Raw genomic sequence first — 15,687 nt, forward strand, 5'->3', positions numbered from 1 at the left:
ACGGAGTCTTTACAAACTTCTGGGTCAAAGCACAGAACCTGCAAGATGATACTGCAGTGGTACATTCAACTGAGCACAAAAACAGATGAAGCTGGTTCGTGACTTACCTCAAACGGAGCTCTTGTAAGTGAGGCATGTCCAAAAGGGCTGGTGCAGATGGCAACCGGGCAGAGATGCCACTCAAGTCCAATGCTCTCAATCCAGAAACACTCAAAAAGCAACCTGATGGAAGCTGCATAGATAACAGTTTCCAGGTCTTTGGAAAGAAAAATAGAGAACAGTTCCCAGATCTGTTTGCTAAACGACGAAGAGGGAATCTGTAAATAGTGCTCCTTTCTATTTTAAAGATAACTAATCAAGAAAATACACTTATCACTAAAATTTCCCCAATATGCTGGTTGCAGACGTCTACAGTATTCCCCATAGTTTTTTTATTAGCAGTGCCCTTATAAACCACAAAATGATGTGAAAGTGACCTGTTTGAGAGGATTGCCTGCAAGCACCAGTCTCTGCAGATTTGATAGAGATGCAAAGACAGAACCAGGCCATTCCTCAATCATATTGTCAGCCAGCAACAAATCCTTCATCCAATAAAACCAAGGAAAGCATGCTAAGCACAGTACTCTCTGCGAGTGCTTTCAAAGTCACGTCTTTCAGCAAGTGATTAAACACTCTTACAATGCACTTGCCCATTCAACAGTCAGCCCATGCTCCTGTTAATGCAAATTTGATATAGAGCTTTGATTCATTATCACACGTGTCCATGATACTAGCAACATGAGATAGTAAGCCAAGATTCACCTAAATACAACAGTTGCACATTTCAGTTCATTTTGTCAGCATTTCTTTTATCTTTCAAACCCCTCCCCACCCCCCAAAAAAGGAAATTTTATGCATATATATACATGTGGCATAAGAATTCCGGCTTCAACAGACTTCAACATAGCTTTCTTACCACAGCAAAGTTAAACCTTGATATAAATTGAGATTTGTTGAAATTCCTCCTAAATTACAGTATATACCACTTGTTCTGGCCACTACCAAATACTCTCACAGCTACATGCTTTGTTAAAGCTTTGAAAATGCCAAATTGATACTCAAGCAGCAGGCACAGAAGGATCATGGTTCCATATAAGTGCCCTGAATGTTAACAATACAAGTCCACACATTCCCAAAAGTTCTAGTAAATCAATAAGTTAAGCAGTTCAGAGATCAAGCGCTGCCACCAAGCTGAAATGCTCATTGTACCACAGAGAGGAGGGAAGCGAGAGAAGGGGATCTCATGTGTATGGGATTTACCTCCAAGGAACTGCAGATACACAGCTCTGCAGGCAGTTCCTGAATTCGATTAGTAGAAACGTCCAAGCTAGTTAGATCGCCAGCTTCCCATACTGCAGCAGGAATACGCTCTAAACCCATTCCATGTAGCGATAAAGTCTGCAAAAACCGTCACCCATGAGGTTCAGAAAATGACATACATTTTAAAAAAAATGCCGAGCCCACTACTGCTTTGAAATGTAGAAATTGATCCTTTAGCTCCTGCGATTCGCAATTGAATCTGTAAGACTTTTTACATGGTTCTCTTCCACGATAGCCAATTTCAATCCTTGAAGAGCAAAAGATAATGCAAATCTCAGCGAGGAATATTATTCATTAGGATTATAATGTGTAAACAGATTCACCAATTTAAAAACATTACTGCAATAGCTTGAGAAATTATCTGTTATGTTGCTCACTGGGAGAAAAGCATGACTCCTTTGAAAAGATTAACTGGCCATCTACTTCTGACCTTACTGGAGGACGCGTTGCGGACTGCCATGATAACTTGATCTTGAAGACCTACTCCAAAAACATTTCCCATAGATGCAGGAGTAGGTTTGGCATCTGCAAGTTAAACCTTGTCCATCAGCAACATATTACAAATAGTTTCTTTTGTTTCCTCTGCAAGCACAAGGACAATCTTTGCATTCAAGATTTCACTGCCCCTCCCCCCCCAAAATCAATAACTAAGCTTAGTAAAAACATATTTATGGTAGAGTGAGATGATAATTTTTCAAGGCCCCAAAGAGTTTCTATCAACAGGATTGCGACTGTCACAAGCTAAGAGATTTTCTATCCTTTACTGACCATCTCTCTCCTTCTAGGGATCCTGTGTATGCCTACATGTATATGTATGAGAGAAGGATGTTTCCAGAAGGAAAGCAGGGGCATTCCCCATTGAGGGGTGGATAACAAAGCAAGGAGGCTTAATTGCTACTCATGGACAGTGGAACAAAACCTTCATTTGTGGGCAGCCGACTGCGGAGATGTCTTAATAAAGCTGGAGTGGGTCCCATCACCAATGAGCTGAAAGAAAAGCAAAGAAAAACTGAACACAAAAGACAACCAGAAACCCAAGGGCCAAAACTAGTAGGGAAATCAGGTTGGAGAATTTAACCAATCTGTACAAAGTCATGAATCACCTTCTCAAGGTCCGTATAGGATTGCCCGATAATAATAGCTTCCGTAAGGTTGTCATGGTTCCTGTAAAAGTCAAAAGGGAAAAGCCAAGATGGACAAGAAACATAGTGCTGCTATTATACATTTAATTGAAACAAATCCAACACTATTGTATATATGCTGCCTTTGAGATACATAATCGTACTATTTAAAAGTCATAAATTAAGGAGAAGGTGAGGTACCAAGCTCTGCGGGCAAGCCTGTCAAACTGTTATTGGACAAGTCCAGCACTGAAAGTCTGAGAGAGCAGGCCTCTACAGGAAACTCCTTGATCTGCCATAACAGAGGAGAAATTTGAAAGACAGACCAAACTGTTTTTCAGACCCTTCACATCCCTTGAATTTGGTTGACAGCAGATTTCTATCTATGTCAGAACATCTACCCAGAACATATTAAATGGAGGCCAGTGCTTACCTGATTGGTTTGAAGGTCTAGTGTTCCCAGACTTGTCAAAGAGCTAATCTCTTTTGGTAGTGACTCGAGATGGTTGTTTCTGAGATGATGGATTTGAACATCATCAGCATCAATTAAGACTCCATTCAAAAATAAACTTCAGTCCATCTTCCTAATCGACACCAGAAATTTCAAGCACCTATCAATGAGACATGCAAGCACTTACCCTAAAGAAAGCTCTGCCAAGGATGAGCAGCTTGCAATTGAGGAAGGGACCATACAAATTCCTGCAAAACTATTCCCAGATCAACCCATGTACATTATCGACAGTTTTCAAGATCAAAAAGAAAAAAACAAATTCAAGGGTTGGCTCACCATCACTTTCAAGGACTTGAAATTCACTTAACAATGATCAAGGCCAAAAGAACCAAGGATCGCAGCCTGAAAGGAGAGAATTTGCCAGCCAAATCCACCTCACACTTTTGAAGGCAGCATTGTGATGAAAATGGAGCAAAGAGTAGATGCAAAGGCTATGGAGGATGAAAGAGTAACATGGCTTGAGGTGGGAGCAGCATGTATCAAACAAAAAAAGTCATGATACTTCATCCATGAAGAAGGGCCTCTTATATCAGTTGGGTATACAATGGAGTTATATCATCGAGGCATCTCATAGCCCATGATCCTCTCAATCAGCCCTTGAATCTTTCAATCATGCCATGTGCTATGACATCACCTACATTGCTTACATCACCTAGAGACATGATACTAGGGACATTTGGCGATCAATATTCCAACATCTGTATGGTGTGGGTTGGTGTAACATACATGAGAACTAGAGATGTTTGACCTGCAAGACCACACAGCAAAAGAATTGCTGAAACTAAATAAAATAGAAGTAGGCAAAAGTATGGATGCCTATTTGACAAAGGTCAAGGACTCAAAGAGCAATTGGCCAACATTGATGAGGTTGTGCCAGACCATTGTGCATGTCTCAGACATGCACATTGTCTCCACGAAGTTGAGTGGACTTCTTGACTTATATCAGGGGTTTGCTACCATATTGATGTTGGTTGCCATGGGCAATCCCAACCACTAAAACTTTGACCAGCTGGTCACTCTATTGTTGCAGCAAGAGCACAGCTGTGCCAATGGGAATGCTGGTGACCAGCCTTTTGCTACCCATCATAAGGGTAATGTAAAAACAACAAAGCCTAGAGATAAAACCAAGCACCATTGTGGTCGTACTTTGGATGCCAACAAAAATGCAGTAAAGAAAAAGCAACTATTGCAGGAATCCAGGTCATATCTTTGAATGCCGAAAGGCGAGTCAAAGAAGAAGAAGAAGAAGAAGAAGAAGCAGTCTAGCCCTTGCAGATACTCTTGCTTCATCTTGTCATGATAAGGATGAATCAGCCAATGTTGCTCATCATGATTGAGCTTTTGTGGTTTTAAAGACTGCAATGCCCTTCACGGCCGGAGAAGGGCAAGAGAGAAATGAACCTTCAAAAAGAGGGGCCACATTGGAAAAATTCTCTTGTAATGCCCTTCAAAAACGATTGAAAACATCTTAACTAGAAGAATGACTTCTAAACTACCCTTTAAGATAAAATTCTAGCTACCCTTCTAATTTGAGGCATGATGAAACTTGCCTAAGGGTAGAGCTCTGATGATGGGCTTGGTCTTCTTCCTTATAGTCTAGGATATTGAATTGTGATGGCACTTTTACACAACAGCATGGAGTAGCTTCCATGACTATTTTGTAGCTTCTTATGACCTTGGTTAGATGGCACGTAGTATGGTGGTTTTTGATTAATAGCACATCGATGCTTTTAAGACACCCCATGATGTGCTTGTGAGTGTCTACATCCATTTTCAAGACCCTTTTAGCCTTCTTTCATCTCGGCACAATTTGCACTTGGAACTTAATAGCTCTACATAGACGAGAGTACTTGTGGCTTCTTATCCAAGAGTCTCTGTCTGTGGCCTTTCTTAGATGTCTTCTGGTACCAAATAGCTCCAACCACTACTTTCCACTTCTCATAGGTCAATCCCCAATGATCATTAAATGCTTCCTTTACCTTATGTTGGATTTGCACATTGTAACACAAAGTATGAATCATCTTCCTCCTCCTCCCCAGACTTAACGAGAACTGCAAAGTTCCCCCCTCTTCTAGTACATTAGTGAGGCCATCGAATTCCTCCCCAAACTCCACGGTTTGTCTCTTTCACATAGTTATCCTGAGAGGGTAAATCTGGTTGATTCACAATTCCAATGTCCTCACACTTCCCATGATCTCCCATGATGCATGCACTACGAAAGCTGGAAAAGATGTTGTCATTTGAGACAAAGGTGGTTGTTTAAAAAGTCACATATTGTGCAAACTTCGTGTTCCATCATTGGTGTTATTTCATATGTGTTTACCCTTTCTACTTCATCCAGCTTTGCCTCGTGGAACACTCTCTATACTAAGCTATTATTGAGGCTCTATTTACTCTATGTTCATTATGTCCTTGTGGAGAGGTTAGATGCAGGCCATGTTGCTACGTCGTGAGCATTCTGCAACTTATCTTGATGTCCATAATGAGCTAATAACAGTGCCACATCTGTCATGTTTTCCATTGCCATAGCTGGATCCAAAGAAATTCCATGGCATATTTAGACAAGTGAGGGATTTTAAGCCTTGTAACAAAGTAGAATCCATGGTCTGATGTAAATTCAGAGGAAGCACAATCTAACCACACCCAATGTTGTTTTATTATCCCTTTACTTGGGGATCATCTTTGGTTAACTAATCCCAATGCAATAGAAAAGCATGCTGGACAATCCTCATATCATGACTCTTGCATGGCAGTTTCAAATGCATTCAAGACATGGTATTTTGATAGTAAGCACATCACTTCTTGTAAGAAGTTATTTCTTTCTCTAGATGATGTACCGAACGAGGGGTACATACACTTGTGCCAATAATGCATCATATGATTTGAAGGGCATTGGCAAAGTTGAACTTATTACAGAATTCACCTTTGTCCGGAACAGACCACGCCTTCAAATCACCTCTTTCAGCTGCTTTACGTGCAGTCGAACGGTCCATGCATTCCAACAGCAAACTCCGTCAGCCCCAAAAGATTAGTGCTCTGATGTTACATGCGCAATCATCACACTATCAAGACACAAGCGATGGTTTCATCCAAGCAGTAAGGGTGCGTGGGATATGGCTAGTGACGATATCCTAGAATTAACCTGAAACTCCAAGCCATCCATCCCAAACGCTTGATGGCAGCAAACTCCAAACTGTCCACAGCTCAAATGCTCTCCAAGTTCACACTTTTAGATAACCTGCTGTTCGTATACTATGTCAAAGTGCAGCAGAATATATGAACAGAGATAGAGAGCAGATCTGCATGTGTGTGTGTGTGTGTGTGTGTGTGTGTGGTGTGTGTGTGTGTGTAGTGTGTGTGAGTGAGAGAGAAAGAGAGAGATCCCGTGCTAGCCCTCGTGCTCCCACGATGCAGTTGCTTGTTTCTCCCTCAGTTTGACACCCTCGAGGTTTCATTTGACGTCCGTTTTGTGTCCGTACGCTCTATCAGAAAATACGAGGATGAAAAAAAAAAGAAAAAAAAAAAGAAAGAAAGAGAGAGAGAGAGAGAGAGAGAGGTGCTGTCAAAAATCCGTGCGATTTTGTCCGTACAGTCCGTATAATTTTGTCCGTACAGTCGGGGAAGTCCATACAGTTTGCATGTCAAAAAAAAAAATTCGTACTGTCAAAAATCCGTACGATTTTGTCCGTACAGCCAGGAAAAATCCGTACAGTTTTGTACCTACTATGCTTTCCTCCTTGTAAAGCGTGGCTGCTTCGAAGCCTTTTCCTTAACTCGAATGGCGGATTATTCCTATGAGAAAACCTTTCACAAAGACAAGTCGGTTTCCAACAAGAAACAAAAGATGATTCCCTTCATGACTCCGCTGAGGCTCAGCTTGTTTATGAGGTTATGCATGAAGGGTTTGGAGACACCCGTAAAGCTTGGAAAGATCCACTTCCCACCACTAGCATTATGGTGGAAGTGGATGATATATTTGATCCAATTAAGGAGTATGCAAAGCATGTCATTATAATTTTCTTCCCAGGATGGATGCCTGCTGCAGCAGATGTTGGGAATTGGTTGACTCGAACCCTGGGTGGTTCTTATGTCAAAAAAGTTCATTATGCAACGAGGGGCTTTTTTGAGATCATCATGGTTGATGAGGAGCACCGTCAGGTTTTGCTCGACCACTCTCCTCTCTTCTATGGCCAACAGATGGTCCATGTTCTACCCTGGTCTCCCACCCGGGATTCTCAGGCATTGATTCGGCATCGTTGCCCTGTTTGGGTAGAAGTTGTGGATTTTCCTCAATGCTCGTCTTCTCTTCTACCTAAAATTGCAGCTTCCCTCAGTAAGGTGGTATGTCCACCGCGACCCAATGGAAATTCGAATCGCTTCTGCATTTTGTGGGATACAGATCATCCCACTCCCGCTTCATATTCGGTTACTGTGAATAATGTTTCCATGGGGAGTGCCTTTTACAAGCTCAAGTGGGAGCTGTTTGCAGGTGCTTGCCTTGAATGCAAGCAATTTGAGCACATGGCTTCACAATGCCCTTCCCGAGCTACACGGATGCCAGTGCAAGCTGAAATGGTTCAGCCTTTGAATAAGAACGCAAATGCCTCTTCTGTGGTAAAAAACAAAGGGGTCAAACAGTCTTTCTCTGTTCAAGACAAAGGCAAAGCCCTAGCTGTCTCAAATGGTAATGCTTCTTTTCATGTGCCTTTGTCCTCTCCACCTCAAGGGAAGGGGGAAACTTTTTTGACTGATGGATGGCAAACTCCTCGCAAAGTGATCTCCCCCATGCGACCTTTGCCTTCTCAGACTGGGAGTGGTGCATCCTCTCATGGGAAAACAACTACTGAAAACTCTGGTGTTGGCTTGACCTGGGCTACTGTGACTGCAAATCGGACCTTGTTTCCTGAAGAAGAAGTTGCTACACATTTGTCCTCTCCTCAGGCTGATGCTTCATCCCAGGGCAGAGGCCCGGACATTGAGGTGGAAATGCAGACGTAGACAGCCTGTTAGTTTCTGTACATACCTGTCCCATATGTAGGCCATCTCCTGGTGGTTCTAGTGATGCCCTATAAACCATCGTATGTGCCTTGTAGCCATAAATATAGGCACTTGTAGTGTTAGTGCCTTTTAGGCCACATAGGACACTTAGTCCTATGTGACACCTAGGACACTTAGTCCTAGGTCTAGGTACTTGTACCTTGTACTCCTTTTTCATAATCCAAGTTTGACGTGACAGCTAAGACTTGTGCGACGCTTTGCTACCTGAACTCTCTCTCTCTCTCAATCGATCCTACAGTGGTATCAGAGCCGAGGTCTACACTTGTCTTCCAGCTCTCCTCAACCTCCCGAGTCCTCCATTGCTCATTGGGAGTCTGCTCCTCTACTGGTCATCACTGCTTCAGCCTGTTTGCCGTACACACTCACTGGACCTGTGCTCCTGCCCCCGGATTTGCATCGCTTACAGCTTTCAATAGCCTCAGCTGCGCTCCATCCGTACAGTCCGTACGACTGTACGGACTTCCGTACGGATCACGTACAGATCCCAAGTCTTTCCGCCCAACTGCGTCCCTAGCTGTTCTGCCCGTCGCATCACCTTCCGTACCTGCGACTGTACAAAGTACCTACGCCGTACTTGCGTTGTACAACAGTGCTTTCTTTCAGGAACACGATTATGCTGAGGAGTGTAAGGAGTAGAGCATGAGTGAACAATGCCCTGTGAAGACAAAAATGCAACTGTTCCGTACAGTAATACTTGCATAAGTACATAGTTCCGTACAATAGTGCGTGCAGATGTACAGATTTCTATACAGGTGTACTTGCATCGTACCTGCTCCATACAGATTCATCTGCTCCGTACTTGTTTTGTATGTTCTTCCGTACGGTCTCACTTGCACGACATTGAGTCAGATTTGCATACATTGGGTCACATTTGCAAAAATTTCAGCAAAATTTGGGGCTTTTCTGCATTTGCCCTCTTTTTGGCCTATTTGCCCTCAATAAATTTGGGGCTTTTGCCAAATTTGCTGTTTTTGCAATGTAACATTGCCTGCCACAGTCACATTTGGGTCAGATCTGCATTTGCCCTTTGATTTGGGTTGGAAATTTGCAGATATTTGCTGTCATTTTTGGACAGCCAGCTTTTTGCAGTGATAGCCTTGAGGCTTTTGGGTTTTCAGATCTCTTTCAGGGTATCACATTTGCTATGGCTGGGAACAATCAAGATCTATTTGGCGTTCTTCGTGAATCATAAGTTGGATGGAACCAACTATCCGATGTGGTCTTATCTCATGAAACATATTCTTGTTGCAAAGCATTTGTGGAATATTGTTTCTGGGGTTGATCTGAGGCCAGCCAATGCTACAGTGGTTGCCTCTACTGCTGGTCCCTCTGCAAGCGATACTCCTCCTGATGCCTCATCTTCTAGCACTCCTGCTACTACTCTTCCAACTCAGGAACAGACAACATGGGATACAAGAGATGCAAATGCACATTCATGTATTGCTTTATCATGCAAGAGAATCATTATTCCACACATCCGGTCTTGCAGGACAGCAAAGGATGCTTGGGATAAATTGGCTTCTCTCTATCATATTCGCAATGAGGCACGTGTTGCATATCTGAGAAGGCAATTACAAGAAGTCAGCATGAATGATGGTGACTCTATGGATGCACACCTGACAAAGGTCAAGGACCTCATGGAACAACTTGCCAACATTCATGAGGTGGTGCCAAATTCACAGCTTGTCAGTACCACATTGAATGGACTGCCAAATACATATCAAGGGTTTGCTACAACCCTTCGATTAGTGGCCATGGGTAATCCAGACCACTATTCTTTTGATCAGCTAGTTACTTTGCTTTTGCAAGAAGAGCAAAGTAGAGCTAATAGACAAGCCATTATTCCTGATCATGCATTTGCTTCACAGCAGACAGGAAGAGGCAAGGCTTTAAAGCCTATGGGCAAGCCAAAATCTGCGCATAGCAGCTGCAATTCCTCCCATGCATCTAAAAATACAGCAGATAAGTCAAAGAAGAAAAGATGCAACTATTGTCACAAGCCTGGACATGACATTTCAGAATGCAAGAAGCGCATTGCTTCGGAGAAAAAGAAAGCAAGATTGACAGTTAATGCCTCTCATGCTATTGAATCCCATGAGCCGGAAGATGCTTCACATGCACATGCTCTTCAGGATGATTGGGCATGGGTTGTCCATTGCTCATTTGATCCCTCCAAAGCTGATGCATTCTTTACTGCTAATGATGCTCAGTCCTGGTACTTTGATAGTGGTGCTTCCAAGCATGTCACATCTTGCAGATAGTTGTTTCATTCTTTAGCTGATGCACCTCGAGGGGGGACTGTCACATGTGCTAATAATGCTTCATATGCTGTAAAAGGAATTGGAGATGTGCAGCTCACATCCATTTCAAGCCATCCTGTTACTCTGACAAATGTTCTTTTTGTGCCTGGAATTGAAGTCAACTTGATTTCAATTTCAGCAATTGCCACTTCAAGTTTCAGAGTTATTTTTGATGGCTACAGATGCCTAGTTTATGATCTTCATGATGACAATGCCATAGTTCTCACTGGCACTTTGCAAAGGGGACTTTATCACCTTGATCACCACTCAGCTGCACTTTCTATTGAAGCATTTGCAATTTCAGATTCACAGCTTGCTGAAACTCATATTTGGCATGAGAGAATGGGTCATCTCAATTATAGAGCTCTTGCAAACCTACATTCACAGCAGATGGCAAATGATGTACCTCAAACTCACATAGTTTCCAAACATGTGTGTGAGGGTTGTCTTTTCGATAAGATGCATCGGTTTCCTTTTCAAAAACTCTCACAAAGGAAATTGCAGCTAGTACACAGTGATGTCTCTGGCCCCATGAGGACAAATGCCATTGGGGGATACAAATATTTTATGACTCTCATTGATGATTTCACAAGATATTGCTGGGTATATCCTTTAAAGGCCAAATCTGAAGTTTTCTTATGCTTTCAGAGGTGGCTGAATATGGTTGAGAATGAATCAGGATGCAAGCTTGTCACCCTCAACACAGATAGGGGGGGAGAGTATATGTCTAAGGAGTTTGATGCATTTCTGTCTTCACGGGGCATTATTCACTCATGTACTACTCCTTACACTCCTCAGCAGAATCCTCTTTCTCAAAGGAAAAACAGGTGCACAATGGAGATGGCCAGATGCATGCTTAAGGCCAAGTCTTTGCCCAATAAATTTTGGCTTGATGCAGTAATGTGTGCAAACTATTACACAGGCATTGAAGACTATTACAACTTATGAAGCATGGAAAGGCAGGAAGCCTTCACTTTCACACATGAGAGTTTTTGGGTCTCTTGCATATGTTCATGTACCATCTCAGCTGAGACATAAGCTGATGACAAGGCAATCAAATGCATATTTATTGGTTACAGCCAGGAGAGCAGAGGGTATCGGTTATACCAATCAAATACTAGGAAGATTATTGTCAGTAGAAATGTAATCTTTGCTGAACATTCCGCTTCTCCTCTTGTGGACTGCAAAGCTAAGCCAGATGTTGACATGTTTGATGCCTTTGAATCTTGGTTACCTCTGCCTTCCTCAGAAGAGGACTTTGACCAGCAACATGAGCCTCCTGCAGGCCCTCCACCAAGCAATAATCAACCACTACCCCATGCTGATTTGCAGGTTTCTCTTCTCGCACAAAATGATCCCACTATTCATGATGCAGTCATTGAAGAAAGAGCTCTCAATAGACCGCAAAGGCAAGTTCCCAAATGGCTTCTTGATGACCTATTATTTGGGCATTCAGTTTGCTCATGTTGAGGGGCGTATCATGATGTCTCAGTCCAAGTATATTGGACAGCTCCTTGATCATTTTCAGTTTGAGGATTGCAAGCCAATCTCTACTCCAATGGACCCTAGCTTCAAATTCCCAGCTCATGATGGGAGCCCACCATGTGATATCACTCTTTATCAGCAGGCTGTTGGATGCCTTATTTATTTATGTCACACCAGACCTGACTTAGAGTATGCAGTATCTCAGCTCAGCAGATTCATGCACATGCCCAGTTCACAGCATTGGCAGGCAGTAAAGAGAGTCTTCAGATATCTCAGAGGCACGCAGGATTTAGCCCTCTTCTATGGTGATCAAGGTTCATTTACCATGCATGCTAACACAGATAGTGACTAGGCAGGATGTTCCGACACCAGAGTGTCACATACTGGCAATTGTTTTTTGCTTGGCAATTCATGTATCTCTTGGCTCAGCAAGAAGCAACCAACAGTTGCCACATCTAGCTGTGAGGCTGAGTACATGGCCGCTTTCACCGCTATAGTAGAGTGTGTTTGGCTTCGACAGTTACTTACCGATCTTGGTATTCGCCAGACATCCTCCACTATTGTCTACACTGACAGCCAGAGTGCTTTGGCCATTGCGCGTAGCCCACTGTTTCATGCACGTACCAAGCATATTGAAGTTCATTATCATTATGTTCGGAAGCGGTTGTCAACAGGAGACATAGAGTTGTTCTATCTTCCCACAGAGAACAACATAGCATATATGTTTACAAAGGCACTTCCTCATCCCAAGTTCGAAGTCTTTCGACAGGCTTTACATTTGGTTCTCTTTTTTACATGATCTGACATCCCTTGTACATTCATAGGTGGCTATATCCTTTTGGATGAACATGTGCCACCATGACCAAAAAATACCAGGTATTCTGAGACGTTTCCAGAGTACTTCAGCCCATCCCATGGAGGGGGGTTTGTAGGCCATCTCCTGGTGGTTCTAGTGATGCCCTATAAACCATGGTATGTGCCTTGTAGGCATAAATATAGGCACTTGTAGTGTTAGTGCCTTTTAGGCCACATAGGACACTTAGTCCTATGTGACACCTAGGACACTTAGTCCTAGGTCTAGGTACTTGTACCTTGTACTCCTTTTTCATAATCCAAGTTTGACGTGACGGCTAAGACTTGTGCGACGCTTTGCTACCTGCACTCTCTCTCTCAATCAATCCTACACCATAACTGTAAATATGCTTGATCATCTGAAGTGTGTTACTCTCAATGTACACCGAATGTGTGATGGTCGCAAATGGAAACTAGTCTGGATGTATATCAGGCAATTGCAGCCTGATATAATTGCTTTGCAAGAGCATAATCAGCATATGTATGCTGGTCAAATAGGCTATTTTGCTGGTTATGATATCTTCTATGCTGGAGAGCACTCCTTTTCTGGTGTGGCTTTTTTGGTAAAGCACGACCTTCAACCTGTTGTGGCTCTCAATGATTGCCATGGTAGATGGATTATTGTTCAATGCCTTGTTCAAGGGGAAATTTTTGAATTTGCATCGGTTTATGCCCCCCAGTCTTCTCGTGATAGCTCTTGATCTGGGCTGCCATGCATACTTATCCATGGCGACAACATGCCTTCATTTGTGATGACTTTAATAATGCCCCTCAATCGGGTGACAACACCTCAAGCCACACTCATATGTTGGCTTCTGAAACACAGGCATGGTCTGATTTTTTGCTTCAGTTGCACCTGAATGATCTCTGGAAGGAATTACAGCCCATGCTTCCAGGTTATACCTTTCAGCATAATGCTCAATCTTCTTATTGGGCACGCTTGGACAAATGGTATCAGATTGATCCACAGCATTGTGATGCCTTTACTTGTCAAATTTGGGTTGATCATGCTTTCACACATTCGGATCATGCTCCTCTTTGGTTGAGGCTTTCCTTACATGAATTTCCCACTAACAGATTGCCTTGCTGAAGGCTTTTGCTGATTAATAATAGTTATCTGGAGCATGCTAGCTTTAAAGCCTTGGTCTTTGATGGTATTCAACCTCTCTCTTGTCAGATACGCATTGGTTTGGATTATGCCTGGCAGGCTTTTGTTGCTCGGATGCAAGCAGTTATTCGAGATTATGGCAAATCCTATATGCAAGCCACAAGGGAGACTGTAGCACATGCCAAATTTACTTGTCAGAGTTTGACTGAGCTTACTCATCTTCGCCCTTTGTCTTCAGAGGAAAGCATGCTCTTATGTCAGGCTCAATTCTCTCTTCAATCCGATGATCGCAGAAAGCTTGCTAAATGGGAAACTCGATCCAAACAACGGGCATTTTTGGATAAAGGCTGCTCTTCCAAGCAACTTTTTAGGAGTTTACACTACAAAAGACAGGCTGCCAATATCTATCGCATCCGGATGCCTGATGGTTCTTGGTCAACATCTCGTTCAGAGCTTGCTGATTTATGTGTGCAACACTTCTCCACTCATTTTGGGCATTTAGATACTATTTCTCCTCGGGTCGTGTCTGCACGTCAGCTTCTTTTGCAGCATATTCATCCAATTCTGTCTGATGCTCAAGCTTTGGAACTTGAACATCCCTTCATTGAAAGGAAATTGTATGATGCACTGAGATCCTTGTGAGTACTAAGGGAGAGAGAGCAGAGTGTGTGAGCAAGAGAGCAAGAGAGTAGGAGGGTGAGAGCTGAAAGCAATAGTTGCAATAGAAGAGTATGTAACAACTGAAGAGTGGGATAGGTTTTGTCTAAGTGACAAAACCTTATCCTTCACTAACCATAGTTAGTTAACTAACTGTGGTTAGGGAGAAAACCCTCTAAAATGAGGAAAAAGTGTCCCTAACCTACTTATTACATTACATTGGTCACTACTAAATTATAACAATAATTCTAACACCCCCCTACAGTGCCAATGTCATATACAAGGAAATGATCAATCACCAAAAGGAGATAAGTTCAGGGCACTGCGAAATGCCTCAAACTTTTCACGTGGAAGTGCTTTGGTGAAAATGTCTGCAACATTGTCATGTGTTGACACATAGATCATACTGATCTCTCCTGCATGCAACTTCTCTCTGACGTAGTGATAGTGAACCTCAATGTGCTTCGTGCGAGCATGAAACACAAGATTCTTTGCCACTGCAATAGCACTCTGACTATCAGTAAGAATTGGAGAAGGACCCTCCAATGAAAGATGAAGATCAGCAAATAAACGACGCAGCCAAACACATTCAGCTGTCGCTGTGAAAGCTGCCCTGTACTCAGCTTCACATGAGGAGGTAGCCACTGTAGACTGTTTCTTGCTCAACCAAGAAATACAAGCTTTGCCCAAAAAGAAACAATTGCCACTTGTGGACTGCCAGTGTCATAGTCTCCAGCCCAATCTAAGTCACTGTAAGCATGCATCTACAAGTCACCCCCCCTGGGAAACATCAAGCCAAAAGACTTTGTACCTTGCAAGTAATGGAAGATGCGTTTTACAGCCTGCCAATGCATAGTCTTTAGGCTGTGCATATACCTGCTCACCTGAGAAACTGCAAACTGAATATTAGGTCATGTATTGCAGAGATAAATGAGGCATCCAACAGCCTGACTATAGAGTGTGACATCAATTGATTCACTTGCATCATGCATTGTAAGCAGCCCCGGCTCCATGGGAGTAGCTATGGGTTTACAATCCTGCATGTTGAATCTGTCCAAGAGTTTCTGCACATACTTGGATTGAGACATAACGATGCCACTTTTCTCTTGACTGGACTGGATCCCTAAATAAAAGTGTAGCAGCCCCAAATCTGACATGTCAAAAGTGGTCTGCAATTCAGCTTTAAAATCTGCAATATTATCCTCATTTGACCCTGTGAGCAGTAAGTCATCTACA

At 42.8% G+C, this 15,687-nt stretch overlaps 1 protein-coding gene across 1 annotated transcript in view; it reads right to left on the reverse strand.

Moving 5' to 3' along the window:
• Positions 1-15,687, reverse strand: part of LOC147894221 (Leucine-rich repeat (LRR) family protein) — a 118,756-nt gene that overhangs the window by 1,408 nt on the left and 101,661 nt on the right. The window contains exons 9-17 of the mRNA XM_087385061.1: positions 3,119-3,179; positions 2,914-2,992; positions 2,682-2,772; positions 2,463-2,523; positions 2,279-2,346; positions 1,790-1,884; positions 1,300-1,437; positions 477-581; positions 108-232 (exon numbers count right to left, since the gene is read on the reverse strand). Of these exons, the coding sequence (XP_087241187.1) occupies positions 108-232; positions 477-581; positions 1,300-1,437; positions 1,790-1,884; positions 2,279-2,346; positions 2,463-2,523; positions 2,682-2,772; positions 2,914-2,992; positions 3,119-3,179 (823 nt within the window). The remainder of the gene's footprint in view (positions 1-107; positions 233-476; positions 582-1,299; positions 1,438-1,789; positions 1,885-2,278; positions 2,347-2,462; positions 2,524-2,681; positions 2,773-2,913; positions 2,993-3,118; positions 3,180-15,687) is intronic.

Source organism: Dipteris shenzhenensis, chromosome 14 (assembly GCF_047967505.1).
Source record: "Dipteris shenzhenensis isolate YYH24624 ecotype China chromosome 14, Dip_SZ_1.0, whole genome shotgun sequence".
Lineage (NCBI taxonomy): Eukaryota > Viridiplantae > Streptophyta > Polypodiopsida > Gleicheniales > Dipteridaceae > Dipteris > Dipteris shenzhenensis.